Source organism: Cantharellus anzutake, assembly GCF_015039405.1.
Source record: "Cantharellus anzutake strain C23 chromosome Unknown EI90scaffold_2, whole genome shotgun sequence".
NCBI lineage: Eukaryota > Fungi > Basidiomycota > Agaricomycetes > Cantharellales > Hydnaceae > Cantharellus > Cantharellus anzutake.
This window is the reverse complement of record NW_024066952.1, coordinates 327,451-341,668: the sequence shown is the minus strand read 5'-3', so window position 1 is coordinate 341,668 and position 14,218 is coordinate 327,451. Positions and strand designations below refer to the sequence as shown.

General features: G+C 49.8%; 2 protein-coding genes across 2 annotated transcripts; both read right to left on the bottom strand.

Annotated features, from left to right (window-relative positions):
• Window positions 1–821: 821 nt before the first annotated feature.
• On the bottom strand, window positions 822–1,416 carry EI90DRAFT_3011177 (uncharacterized protein; the record flags this gene model as incomplete). Its single annotated transcript, XM_039056444.1, has 4 exons — window positions 822–878; window positions 995–1,099; window positions 1,150–1,230; window positions 1,285–1,416. 4 exons carry the CDS (start codon window positions 1,414–1,416, stop codon window positions 822–824), a joined length of 375 nt encoding a protein of 124 aa, XP_038923112.1.
• An 11,172-nt stretch (window positions 1,417–12,588) lies between these two features.
• On the bottom strand, window positions 12,589–13,120 carry EI90DRAFT_2818082 (uncharacterized protein; the record flags this gene model as incomplete). The annotated part of the gene is made up of 2 exons (XM_039053558.1): window positions 12,589–12,872; window positions 12,964–13,120. Coding segments are annotated over 2 exons (441 nt in total), but the record flags the coding sequence as incomplete, so codon positions are not given.
• Window positions 13,121–14,218: the final 1,098 nt, after the last annotated feature.

Sequence of the window (14,218 nt, the reverse complement as noted above, 5' to 3'; positions counted from 1 at the left end):
CCTCTAACGTCACTCCGAGACGCTCCATTTTTATCGAACTCCAAATCTGGCCAGCCATGTCACCCAACAATTATTCCCGCTACTCCGTAGCGGGTCCTGTAAGTTTACCGTGCAAAGAGTATTCCATATTCCAATGCTTTCCGAGGTCCTACTCGTTCCCATCCGGACCATGCGCCAAGCGGCAAACCTCTGATATCTGATTCCACCTCGATGTGGATTCTTCCTTTTCAACCTCTGTATTCGCACCCGTGACCCAACCTGAATCCTTCATCATTTCCTCCCCCCCACTTTCGTTCTTCAACTACTCCGCCCTATCGGACAACTCAAGCTTCGTGGCCTTTTTCTTTTTTGTGTGCTGGCTATATCAAGGTCTGGTACGTTGAGCACTACCTTAAGACTGATGGACTGCATGGTATGCACTGGCACACTTAAGAGAAGTATTCTCCACTGGCCCGCCCCTTGCAAATCAGTTTCTATACCCGTCTCATATGCCTCCTGAAAACCTCCTCCCTTGCAACGCTACACTTTGAATATGCGCTTGCGAGGTCCGGTTCTATAGCCTGCCGTTGTGTGGGTCACATTATCACAATGAAGGTTTGGGTACGCTCAGATTCTGGGTTTCAATCCACCGCTCCGCGCAACTTTGGGTTCAAACACTGTCCACTGTGACCATCCGCTTCCGCTCCCAACTTCATACGCTCATTTTCACGCGCCATTTAGTGGTGATATATAAGTGGTGGACGCCGCCTGGCGCGGCAAGTACCCGCTACTCATTCCTCTTTGACGGATCTTTTCTACGCCAGTCCGCCAATATAACGACATCATTCAGCAATGTGCGCATTGATTGCATTCGGCTTCTCAGAAATCACGCTGTGTAGCTAAGCGTACAGACTAGCGAACTACATTTGACTCAAAAGAAAAAAATGCGGTGTCATCTATTTGAATCCCAGGTTGATCAGACACAAGCGCTCACATTCTTGGCTGGGACACATACCGTGAACACAGGAGTGCCGCTCTGAAAATATGCTGAATGGATCATAATGCGCATCGCTGCATTGGGACTCTGGATTTCTGTAGCCGGAGCCGTAGGGGTTGCGCGCTATCGTCATTGGTGGATGACATCGAACGCTAATTGGGAAGAGGGCTCACTTGGACGCACACATGAACATGCGGAATCGCACTCTCCTCATGAACGATGAATGCGATCCATGCTTTCTTTGCCGAAAAATTCTGTTTGAAGCAGTCAGACTCCATAGTTGCGATGCGTCACCTGCCCTCACGCACCGAACCCCATACTAAGACATGATCCAAACCATGTTGTTGGTGTAATACCACGCAGTCGGACAGAACGGCATGGTGAGTGGGAGAGTTAGAAGCCAGTGGATCATTGTCGTATGTCAATTGTTCTAATGCCATTCTGCCTAATGGTATTGAGACTCCCCCCTTCCGGACGTGAATGACTATTTCCATTTATACCCTCTTTGGGGGGCCAGTCGTGTAATACCATTAGGCAGAATTGCATTAGAACAATTGACATACGACGATGATCCACTGGCTTCTAACTCTCCCACTCACCGTGCCGTTCTGTCTGACTGTGTGGTATTACACCAACAACATGGTTTGGATCATGTCTTAGTATGGGGTTTGGTGCATGAGGGTGGGTGACACGTTGCAACTATGGAGTCTGACTGCTTCAAACAGAATTTTTCGGCGAAGAAAGCATGGATTGCATTCATCATTCATGGGAGAGTGCGATTCCACATGTTCATGTGTGTGTCCAAGTGAGCCCTCTTCCCAATTAGCGTTCGATGTCATCCACCAATGATGATAGCGCGCAACCCCTATGGCTCCAGCTACAGAAATCCAGAGTCCAATGTGTCTGTTCAAAAAGTTATAGTCTGATTATTTTGGCGGTAGCTGCTATCATTGATGCTCATTCCCAAAAAAGTGATTCAATCTCATCCCTTTCTTGAGATCTCAATGACTCTGTGTGCTTCATTTACCTCTGCAACTGTCTGGATTGCGTTTGTTGGAGTCTGATTGTTCGGGATGATGCCTGCTCTCGTCTGCCCACTGCTTGTTTTGGATTGCATTCCATGAGTTCATTTGTGTGAGTAACGTGTTCACTAGCACCAACTTGGCCCCATCTTTGTCATGGTTTCTATCTCACCTGCACAATCATTAGGATTCCTCATTTCATCATCCAAATGACTGAATTTGCAGACTATGAATCACTACATACAAGCAGTGGACCACTGAGGCAAATGTGTGGATACCACAGAATATGGGACAATCAGACACAAACGAACTCACGGAACGCAATCCAAAACAAGCAGTGGGCAGATGAGAGCAGGCACCATCCCGAACAATCAGACTCCAACAAACGCAATCCAGACAGTCACAGAGGTAAATGAAGCACACAGAGTCATTGAGATCTCAAGAAAGGGATGAGATTGAATCACTTTTTTGGGAATGAGCATCAATGATAGCAGCTACCACCAAAATAATCAGACTGTAACTTTTTGAACAGACACATTCCATCGCATGGTACTCACTTCACAGCCCAGGCATCTCGGGACTTTCCTTTACCCTTCTCATCGTCATTGGGGGGAGAGCAATCCATCTTGGAGTCTTTGCCCATAGAAAAGAATGGCCTCCTCTTAGTCCTTGGACCTTCCAACTCTTCTTCCACCAATCGCTTATTTGCCACACAGATGACTGGATTCTCGGTACGGAGCAATTGGGTGTGACCCACAATTTGCAGTCCGGTCCAATGCAATTGAAAGGATCAGATTTCCCCATGACCTGTGTTGCGTGCGTGAGAGCTGAGTCAAGGGTTAGTCCGCCCGATGCGTGAATACACCATGAATGAAACAATTTGTAAACGGACTCACAAATGCATTGATACCGTTCCTATCACTGCCATCCCTTCCACGAACGACAACTCGAGCTGGTCTCGGAGCACACTGGCACCCTCTTTGTCAAAAGCGGAGACATCAACAAGGAATTCCAATTCTTTGGCGAATGGATCACGCGACGAAAGTGCCCACCAGGGTGTCAGAACCGTGTGAAGGTTCGCCGAGGGTAGCCGTAGGTGACTGAGCGTTGCCCACTAGTGGTAAAGGCGTCCTACACCCGACCGAGCTTTAGTGAGGGATAAACCCCACCGATCTCGAGGCTGAGGCTACTTAGGCGAGTGAGCCAGGATTTCGGCTTCAACGACTCTGGGAGGAGCGTTGCGCCTCGTTCTCGACGCGGTCCCGATACTTCAGAAGGTCGGAGGTCTCATGGGGACAGAGGTAAGCTTTAGGGGGTAATTCTAGTTGATTTCGAACTACAGTGCAAGCATTAGTTACAAGCTGTATATAAGCGCTAATAGGAGGGCTAAAGCGGGAGCTCAGTCTCCGTTAATGAAGAACTGAATTACTACGGTTAATACTAACCTAAAGCGGGAGCTATAGTACAGAAGAGTACAGAGTAAGTAATGTAACAACTAACTAAAAACAATGATACTAACCTCAGTCTCCGTTAATGAAGAACTGAGGAGAAAAGGAAAGTAGACCCAAACAATTACCTATATACAATGCAGTCACGGTATCAATACAATGGAAACGAAAAACAAGATCATGTGAGTTTGGTTAGTGAGTCATGCGTCGTTGTAACTCCAACACGCCCACTCAACGCTTGTTGACTCATCCCAATCCCAAACTCGATCTGAGCTTCTCAAATTTTGACGCGGGTAATGGCTTTGTGAATATATCTGCCACTTGATTGGCAGTAGGGACATATTCCAGCCTCAAGGTACCAGTTTCGATTTTTTCGCGGATCCAATGGTGTCTGACATCAATGTGTTTTGTTCGCGCATGGAATATAGGATTTTCGGCAATGGCAAGCGCTGATTGATTATCGACGAAGATGGTGATGGGTTTTTGGGAGGATATGTCGGAGTTGTCGAGTAGATGATCCAGATAAGTAGCCTCTTTCCCTGCATGCGTGGTGGCCATATATTCGGCCTCGGTGCTTGATAGCGCTATCGTGGGTTGCTTCTTTGAAGACCACGCTACTGCGGCACCACCGAATATGAAGCAGTATCCAGATACTGACCTTCTTGTGCTAGGATCTCCAGCCCAATCCGCATCGGAAAATCCACACAAACCCTTGTCCAATCGCTTTCCATCAAACATCAGTGCAAGGTCGCGCGTCCTGTTTAGATATCGGTATACCCGCTTGATAGCGGACAGATGTTGTTGTCCAGGGGCCACAGCGTGTTGAGATAACAATCCAACGGCGAAGGATATATCAGGACGAGTGCTAATCGCTGCGTACATTAGCGATCCAAGCATAGATTGGTATAGCGTTTGGTCGATTTCTGGTGAGTTTAACTTTTCAAGTTTTAAATTTGCGGCCATTGGGGTACTCATTGGTCGTGCTTTTTCCAGCCTGAATCGCACGAGGATGTCGGTGACATATTGTCGCTGACTTATCGTAATAGTACGTGCAGCTCTATCGCGCGTGATTTCCATTGCTAAAAACCAATGGACTTCTCCTAGGTCCCGCATCTCGAATTTTCCGGTAACCTCGGCCTTCATGTTGGCCAACTCGGACTTCGGAGCAACGAGTAACAAATCGTCAACATAGACGAGAATGAAGCGTGAGTGATCCGCGTAATATAAACAAGGATCGTATCCAGATTGCTGATATCCAAGTGACTTTAGGTGCTTTCGGAGTGTGCGGTACCATTCTAGGCCGGCTTGCTTTAAGCCATACAGGGCCTTCTTCAGCAACCACACCTTTCCCGGTGTTGTCAGGACTCCGGCAGGAGGTTTGATGTAGATCTCCTCCTGGAGGTCACTATTCAGGTAAGCGGCGACAGCATCTAACTGGTGGATTTCGAGGTCGTGTCCAGCAGCATAGGTGAGGCATGCAAATAAAGTGTCGCGGCCAAGTGTGGGTGAGTAAGTCTGGAAGTAGTCCACTCCCAGAACCTCGGTATATCCTTTTGCCACCAGTCTAACTTTCTTTTTTACGATTTCTCCTTCAGCATTAGTTTTCTCGGCAAAAACCAATCGGCCATCGTGGACTCGAATGCCTTCGGGAACATCGGTTTCCTCGAATACCTTTCGGTTGACAAGGTTCTGATATTCTTCGGTTATCGCTGCCGTCCAGCCATCAGCATCATTCCTTTTCATCGCTTCGTGGTAACTCCGGGGAGAGGTTGCTGCGACATAGGCGAATTCTTCGCCATCGTGCATGATAGCAAAGTTGAGTGTTTCAACTTTCTCTTCATTTTCGCCCACTGAAGTTGTATTCTTTTCAGAATCGCCCACTGTTTCCGCATTCGGGATTGGTTGCATGGTTACTTGGGTGCGTCTAGAACCCAAATCCATCTTCGGATCTTCATCCGGTCTGATGGGTCGCTTTCCAGCATTTTTACGAGTTGTCCAACGGAGTGGTGGATTTGGAGTAGGATTTGGGTCTGGATTGGGATTTGGGTTCGGAGCAGTGTTGGGTTTAGGATTAAGGTCGGAATGTTGGTTCTCGATTGACGGGTTCTTGGGTACGTTAGGTGAGTTGATCTTTGTATCATTCTCGCCATTTCCGTCCTTGTCCCCCCTGAAACGGCATTCTGACTACTCGGACTTCCTTTAGATCTTCCAACTTCGTCTTCCACTCCCTCTTCCTCATCATCTACATTCACCCTCACCCTCTCATGTTCACCTCCCTCAATAAATTCAACGTCCCTCGACTCTATCATCCGGCGTTTAGTGCAGTCCCACAACAAGTATGCTCTTTTGTCTTCGGCAAACCCAACGTGAATACACTCGACTGTCCGGGCCCCAAGTTTCGTTTGAAACTTTTGGGGAATGTGTGCATAGGCAACACATCTGAATAGTCGCAGTGATTTGAGTGAAGGTTTTCGACCGAAATATGCCTTGAAGGGTGTCTGGTTCTGGTTTAGAGCTCGGGTTAATACCCGGTTCTTAATCCAGACAGCATGTCGTATGGCAATACCCCAGAAACTCGGAGGAAGTTGCTTGACTTTAAGCACTTCTTTTGCATCTTCTAGCATTGACCGTGCGCGGTCATTTAGAGTGCGGTTTACCCTTTCGGCAACTCCGTTCTCTTGCGGGGTGTAAGCGTTTGTGATTTCGTGGGTGATTCCCTCGGACTCAAGGTAAGTTTTGAAGTTGGCGGATGTGTATTCGCCACCTCCATCTGTGCGCAGGGTTTTAACCTTTCTTCCAGATTCCTTTTCAGCTTTCGCTTTCCAGGCTTTGAATAGATTTAGCGCTGAGTCCTTGGTCTTCGCAAGTCCGATATGGGTGTACCGGCTATAATCGTCGGTGAAAGTGATGAAATAATGGTGACCCTCGCGGGTTTCAGGAGTGATTGGGCCACATAAGTCGCTAAAGACTCGGCCTAGTGGTTCGGATGAGTGGGTTGAGGTGGATTTAGGGATTGGATCGCATGTTTGCTTTCCCTTTAGGCAAGGTATGCAGCGTCCCTTTCCTTTCTCCGTAATTTCCATTTCGCCCACTGACCCATGTTTCTCCATGTTTAGGATTGTATCCTCGGTAACGTGTCCAAGCCTCCAGTGCCATAGGGCTAGGCTGGCTTTGGAAGTTGACATGGTTTGGGTCGTGAGTGCATGCTCATCATCCTCTGCAACTTCGACTCGACAAAACTTTGCGGTTTTGGGATACATGATCTTTACCCGGAGTCTATAGAGACTTCCGTGTGGGTATGCACGATTGACAACTTTTCCAGATTTGGAATTTACGATGTCGATGTGATCCTCCTCAATAATGGTTCTGAGACCATTCTTCGCAAGTTGTCGGCCAGATAGAAGATTTTCGTTTAAGCGGGGCACATGAAGAACATTTGTGAATTGGCCAGGATGGGATTGATCTCCCATGAATGTTTGGACCTTGATATCACCAATACCAACTGCATCGATATAAGCGTCAGCGGTTTTGATCTTCTTTGGGTGAGTGGGTTTCTGATAAGTCGAGAACATTGAGGAGTCGGGGGTCATATGCGATGAAGCCCCTGTGTCGATGACAAAGTGGGTGAAGGGGGAAGTTTTTGAGGCTACTAGCACAGTCTCAGACTCGAGGGTCTCATGCGCGAGGTATACCAATAACCCCTCTCCTGATTCTTCGGCTTCAGCTACTTTAGCTGATTGCCCTTTCCCCGACTTCTTCCGTCTCGGACCTCTTCCCTTTGGGGCTTTCCCTTCTGCCCCACCTCCTTCTGCCCAACATTGCTCTGCAGTGTGCCCCTCTTTCTTGCAGTTACCACACGTTAATTTGTTTCCCTCCCTAGATCTCTGACTCAGCTGGCCTGAAGAGGCCTTCCCTTTCGGGGTTCCCTTCCCAACTCGGACTAGCATAGCAGTTTCCTGCTTGTGCTTGAGTTTACTCTCGTGTACGAGGATCGCGTCAATAGTGTCTTGCAGGGTAAGTTTGTCCTTATTCAGGAGAATTTCCTGAATCATCTCCCACTCTTCCGGAAGTGCCATGAGTATGGCAACTGTCTGGATTTCCTCGCTAATATTGGTTCCGAGTGAGTCAAGTTTAATGAACAAATCCTTTAGCTCCTGAATTTGACTGTAGATATCCTTTTTGGGAAGCATAACGGTGCGGAAGAGTTTCTTCATAAGGTAAAAGACAGACTTCACGCCTTTTCCTTCAAACTTCTTTTTGATTTCCGCCCATGCTATAGGAGCTTCTTTGATACCCTTTATGAGGAGTTTGACTTCCTCATCGACGGACATGACAAGTTGGAGTAAAGCCGCAGAATTACCCTCTTTCCATATTTGGAGTGGAGTTAACGCGGTGCTGGGTTGTGGAGCAGGAGTAGCAGGGGGAGTGTTTCCTGAACCTGTACCAGTATTGGCAGGCGCAGTAGTGGGTGCGGGAGCAGGGGGAGTGGAGGAAGGTTTAGGGATTGAACCATCAATGTATTCCAGTAAGTGGTGATTCTCGAGTACGAGTTCGATCATTGATTTCCAAGTTCCGTAGTTCGATCCATCGGCTCGTAGCCGGTCATTCTCGAAGATTCTGGTATCGACTTTGTGGGAAATGGTGGTCATGATTGATACTGGATTGATGGGAGTTCTTTCTGGTTAGAATTAGAGAGCCTCTGGGCTCATAACCTAATAGGAGGGCTAAAGCGGGAGCTCAGTCTCCGTTAATGAAGAACTGAATTACTACGGTTAATACTAACCTAAAGCGGGAGCTATAGTACAGAAGAGTACAGAGTAAGTAATGTAACAACTAACTAAAAACAATGATACTAACCTCAGTCTCCGTTAATGAAGAACTGAGGAGAAAAGGAAAGTAGACCCAAACAATTACCTATATACAATGCAGTCACGGTATCAATACAACGGAAACGAAAAACAAGATCATGTGAGTTTGGTTAGTGAGTCACGCATCGTTGTAACTCCAACAAGCGCTAGGGAACTGAATGGGGAATAAGTCGCCAGATCTCATGGAGATTGCGGGCAGAGAAAAGAAGGAGGAAAACAAACAAAGGGCACGTGTTCAAGACAGCAAAGGTCAAGTGTGACCTTCGCTGCGAGGTAACAAGGTGCGGAGAAACATGGGACAACAGGTCACGGCGCTCTGCGCCGCTAGGTCGTTCAACGACAATTAGGAGAGGGGTTGTGGAGAGGTGGCGGGAAGTGGTTAGACGGTGGCGGGCGGCGAGCGGAGTGTGTGGGGAGTGTTCGGGCGTGGGAGAAGGTCAGGGAGGAGGTCGTCTGGCCCCGGGGAACGCCGGGTTGTGACACGGGGTCCCAATGCGGATGCAAAAAAATTGTCGGAGTCACTTCCGTGGGAGCAGTAGCTGAAGGTTCTGTGGATGTTGAAGGTTCTATGCTCGAGTGGATGAAGGGCAGGACAGTGGACGAAAGCTGTGTGTGCTCACTTTGGAAAGCCTCTACAACACTAATCTTTTTACAGTCCTTAATGGAGTGTCAGAGACCAGGGTTGAGACGAAGGAGTGTCTCCGTAACGGAGGGCTTCGGCCTCAGCAACTTCTGCCAAGAGCGCTGTGCCTAGTGACACGTCCGTGCCCTAACTTACTGACTGGCAATTAGAACCTAGGGGGGTAACTCTAGTTGATTTTTCTACTGGGGCGTAACCTATGTACAAGTGGGATATATATATGGTTACAGCGGAGACGGTTCCGCAATTGGCGGAGCTGAACGGAGCGGAGCTAACGGGGTTTAACCATTAGCCGACTGAATATTACCGACGAGTCGGTTCGTGGGGTTAGCGGAAAGGCAGGCGATAACCCAGAAACGGAAAGGAGGGATAAGCCCGAAGGTGGACTCTGCAGGGCAGGCGAGTGTATTGCCCAGCGGAGGCAGGGGTGCGCTAGCGGACGTCGGAGCTGTCCGGAAGTCTTCGGGGCTCTGTACTTAGGGAGGCGTAGGTAATAAATTGAAATGAGGGGGTGGTGACCATCGAGGGGTACCGAGAGGATTGCAGAATAACGGGGGCTCCGAGGTTAGTGAGGGAGGAGCGGAGTTGGATCGGAGGGATCGGAGGGACTGGAAGTCGATGGCTGGGAATGGATATGACATGGAGGGTGGACGAGACTCTTTGAACATGGCATGAACGATACAGCAATACAGCAAGTCGTTACTGTCAAGGTATACAAATCCATACTCATCGTCGTGGATTTTGACGGAGGATTCTGAATACAAGCATTTTATCAACTACTGAAGAGTGTTAGACACTGGTCCGGGGTCGGCACCGAAGGTCGCCTATGCGGGCCGCTATAGGCCGCGATGGCCGTGATGCCGCGAACAAGGCCCGGGGGTAGGGCATTTGGCCTCAGCAACTCTAAAGGGAGTGCTGTGCCCCCTAGCTGTCTCCTGGCCCTTATTTCGGACTCACTGGGGTTGCCTTGTTGGGGTCAGGACTTAGGGGTCGTGGTCATATTGATATTAGAGCTAAGGTACTTTAATGTAGTATACAGGATATATATATGAAGGTAGAATGAATAGAAGCGGACCCGGGCCGAAGGCCGAAGGGTCCGGAAGCAAATAGGAACAAAGAGCGGGGTTGGCCGCACCACGGCCGGCAATGACCGAGGGTCAAAACAAACAATAACAGATAAATAAACGAAGGGGTGTAGGGCCGCGATAGTGGCGATGGTATCATAGCGGAGTAGGCGATGTCGCGGAGTCACGCTAGGTCGGTACCAGAGGCGGACTCGGGGCAGGGTGGTCAGTGTGGCTGTGGGGGAGTCGGCCAAGTGTAGGGGAGCCTAGGTGTCAGGGCACGCCCGCCTGACCCGGCCCCACCTAACCCGGTGCCCCACCATCCACTCCTCCCGACCTCCCCCCTCTTCCCCTTTTCTCCCTTCCCTTCCTTCCTCTCCTTCTTTTCTATTCTCTCTCCTCTTTATTCCTTTCTTATCACACGGACGACTTCCTTTGTATCAATGTACCATTGACCCAGCTGCAGCGTAACGCGCCCGAACCCGGACACACCAGACGCTCCTAGGACCTCTTACGGAGGTACCCAGACGGAGGTGGCTGTGTGCTCGGATGACGTGGCGCTTCCCACGTGGCCTTCAACCACATGTATATAAACACAGCCTAAGTGGGAACTGAGAAGCAACCTTCTTCTCACATTTCCCACTTTAGGCAAGTAGCTTACACTTCCCTTGATAATGACAATAACACATTTCCCACTTTAGTCTTAGTGGCCAGGGACCCTTGTCGGCTTCGGGCCCGCTGCTACGCGCGCCCATGTCATACCTACCGGACCCTCAGCCTCGGGCGATACACCCGGGCGCTCTCGACCCCGGGTCGGTCCCTGACACTAGGGGCAAGCGGGGAAGTGAGCAGGGAGTCCTCATGGAGGATAGGGCTGAGGTTGGGGCTCGCGCTCGCGCTCGCATAGTGTCAGGGCATACACCCTGACCTAGCCCATACCGCATCCACACCCGCACTCGCACCCGCACCCGTGACTGCACCCGGCTGTTGCACTCCCTGCGCGCACCCTGTGCCGGATGCTCAGTGCGGCCGGATGGCCCGGACCTCGGGTCTCGGGTCTCATGTGACTTCCGGATATCTCCGGAAGTTTTCGATGTATTGTGGCCACTGTGGGAAGATGAGAAGTTAACTTCCTTCTCATCTCTGACCCACAGTAGGCAAGTTGTATATACTTGCCTCTCTTTTATATACCATCTCTGACCCACAGTAGGTTGTGCCCTGGACAGGGCTGGTTACACCTGGGACTGTGGACCATAGGGGAGGGTCATGGGGACCCGGGAGTCATCCCCTGACACATAGCGGGAATGGGCTCGGGCGGCATCGGGATGGGCGGCTAACGGGCCGGGATGCATGGTTGTGACAAAGAGTGTGTGTCAAAAGTGCAAACCTTCCACCAGATGACTGAGTGCAGATGCATTTTTAATGCAGTTGAGGTCGATTAGCTGGTCTGCAAACTTATTTTTCAATGTCACCGGAGCATTGAGAGGTAACCCTAAATGTAATTGGAATTTGGTTGAATTGACTTTCAGGTGCTATGGAGACGATGAGGATTCAGTGAAAGAGACACCTCAGCATGAAATGGAATCGTTGCCTACCCCCTGCTCTTTCCACACATTAAATGGGGCATTTTTCTGATTGCCATACTCCAACAACTCTGCTTTCATAATAATGCCGAACACTGGCACTTTGTTAGATACTGATCCGGGGTCGGGCACCGAAGGTCGCCGATGCGGACCGCTAAGGGCCGCGATGGCCGCGATGCCTCAGACAAGGCCCGAGGGTAGGGCATTTGGCCTCAGCAACTCTAAAGGGAGTGCTGTGCCCCCTAGTTGTCTCTTGGCCCTCATTTCGAACTTACTGGGGCTGCCTTGTTGGGGTCAGGGCTTGGGGTCGTGGTCAAGTCGATATTAGAGCTCAGGTACTATAATGTAGTATACAGGATATATATATGAAGGTGGAATGAATAGAAGCGGACCCGGGCCGAAGGCCGAAGGGTCCGGAAGCAAATAGGAACAAAGAGCGGGGTTGGCCGCACCGCGGCCAGCAATGACCGAGGGTCAAAACAAACAATAACAGATAAATAAACGAAGGGGTGTAGGGCCGCGATAGCGGCGATGGTATCATAGCGGAGTAGGCGATGTTGCGGAGTCACGCTAGGTCGGTACCAGAGGCGGACTCGGGGCAGGGAGGTCGGTGTGGCTGTGGGGGAGTCGGCCAAGTGTAGGGGAGCCTAGGGGCAAGCGGGGAAGTGAGCAGGGGGTCCTCAGGGAGGATAGGGCTGAGGTCGGGGCTCGCGCTCACGCTCGCATAGCGGTAACGGGCTCGGGCGGCATCGGGACGGGCGGCTAATGGGCCGGAATGCACGGCCGTGACACACTTCAGCCACTTGGGAACAATCACTAACGGTCGTCCAAGATCCTCGGATCGATTGACCATTGGCAGAGGCTTGGCTACGATAAGCGAGAGTGGCGGGATCTAGCTTACCCAACCAATTTTCGAGGTCACAGTGATTGAGCAGGCAGCTTTCAATAGTCGGATCCATGTGAGCACAGCGGACGTGGTCTGAATGTGTTACTCATAACAGGAGCTACATCTAAAGCAGGCAGACTGTTGAGGTGTTCTTCATGGAGTATTACATCCGCATACAGAGGGTTGTTGTGTATTAGCCATTCCAGTGCCAGCCGTACTTTTTCCTGTCTCACTATTAATGGCCGCGCATTCTTTAATAGCCACTCTTTGGTGGGGGTGACATGACCAACAAATACGACACAAAGGGGAGTAATGACCTCTTTGAGTGCAGGTGGTAAAAATGGAGACAGAGCTTCCGGTTTAGCAGGGAACACAATCACATGACCTTTCAAAGCCCGCTGAGCAGTGGGATTGATAGAAGTATTAGGAGGACCAATGGAATGCCCGCGGGACAAGGAATCATCATGTAAATGGACAATCCAACTTTTTGGCACGTCTTCTCGCGATCAGCGCCTCCTCAATGATGGTTAAATCTGCGAGCTGTGATGGTATCGGGCCAAAATATAAATCGTTAGCCAGTGCAGTTTTGGGAATGCGACCACGTTTGAGACTGCGATGACATTTATAACAGACTTGAAGCGTTACGCTGGAGGGAGACATTGACACCACTCCCTCCGGACACAACAGCATATGTTGTAAGAGGGGATGATTGGGAAACGGGTGAGGAGCAGTCGGTGGATATTCACCTTGCAATAGCGAAATATTGTAAGACGACATTTCAACAGGCTGAGGAAGCATGAGATGGACAGAAAACCGACCTCCACACACACTGAAAACAGCGGTAGCGAGAGAAGATGATGATAATGAAGCAAAAAAATTAATCATCATCTGTTTTTTACAGCTGAGAGGTATCAGGGCTGGCCAACAGGCGGCACACTGAGCACGCCACCCGTGGTAAAGACGGTCAGAATGGGCATCAGGAGAGGTGGAAGATTGGAGTGTGGAGGTTTGCAGTTGCAGTAATGCGCGACGCAGAGAAGAGAGAACGGTATTTGGTTGGAACGGAATGTTGAAATGTGCCAATACGCGGCGCAAGAATTTAGGGCCTACATGAGAGTTGTGTGACGTCGGTGAGAAAGAGAGAGACACCATCAGTAACAGGGAGTGGACGGCAGCGAGCAGTTGAATGTGGAGTAACACACCCAAGGTGACCAAAATCACATGGGTTAGGAGAAGCGATGTGTGCGAACAACAATGACCGCAGCTGGTCTCGATTGAGTAGTGGAAAGCTGAGATAAGGAACACGGTGGAAAAAAAACAGAGAGCGCAGAGGTCAGAGGAAGACATAGATTCCAGGGTCTGAATAATAGTCTGTCGATCAGGATAATAGCTAGTGATTTGTTGGAATCGAAGGAGGGAGGATAAGACAACTTTCTGGTTGAGAGAGTGTGAAATGCGTAGAGCATACGAGGTCCATTGTTGATATTGGAAGGGGCATAGAGAGGACCGCAAAAAGGTAAGTACATCGTGAAGATATTTGTCATAATGCGGGAATTGGGAGCACAGATGGGCACACGCAGGGAAAGGGGCACGGCCGATGGGAATTAGGTAGCAGTCACCAAACAGAATATGGGAAAGCAAACGGTCACGAATATGCGACACAGTACAAACAGTGAAAGAAACACCGTGAAATTGATTATTGAGTTGGGAGGACCCTGGGTTATGTAGAAT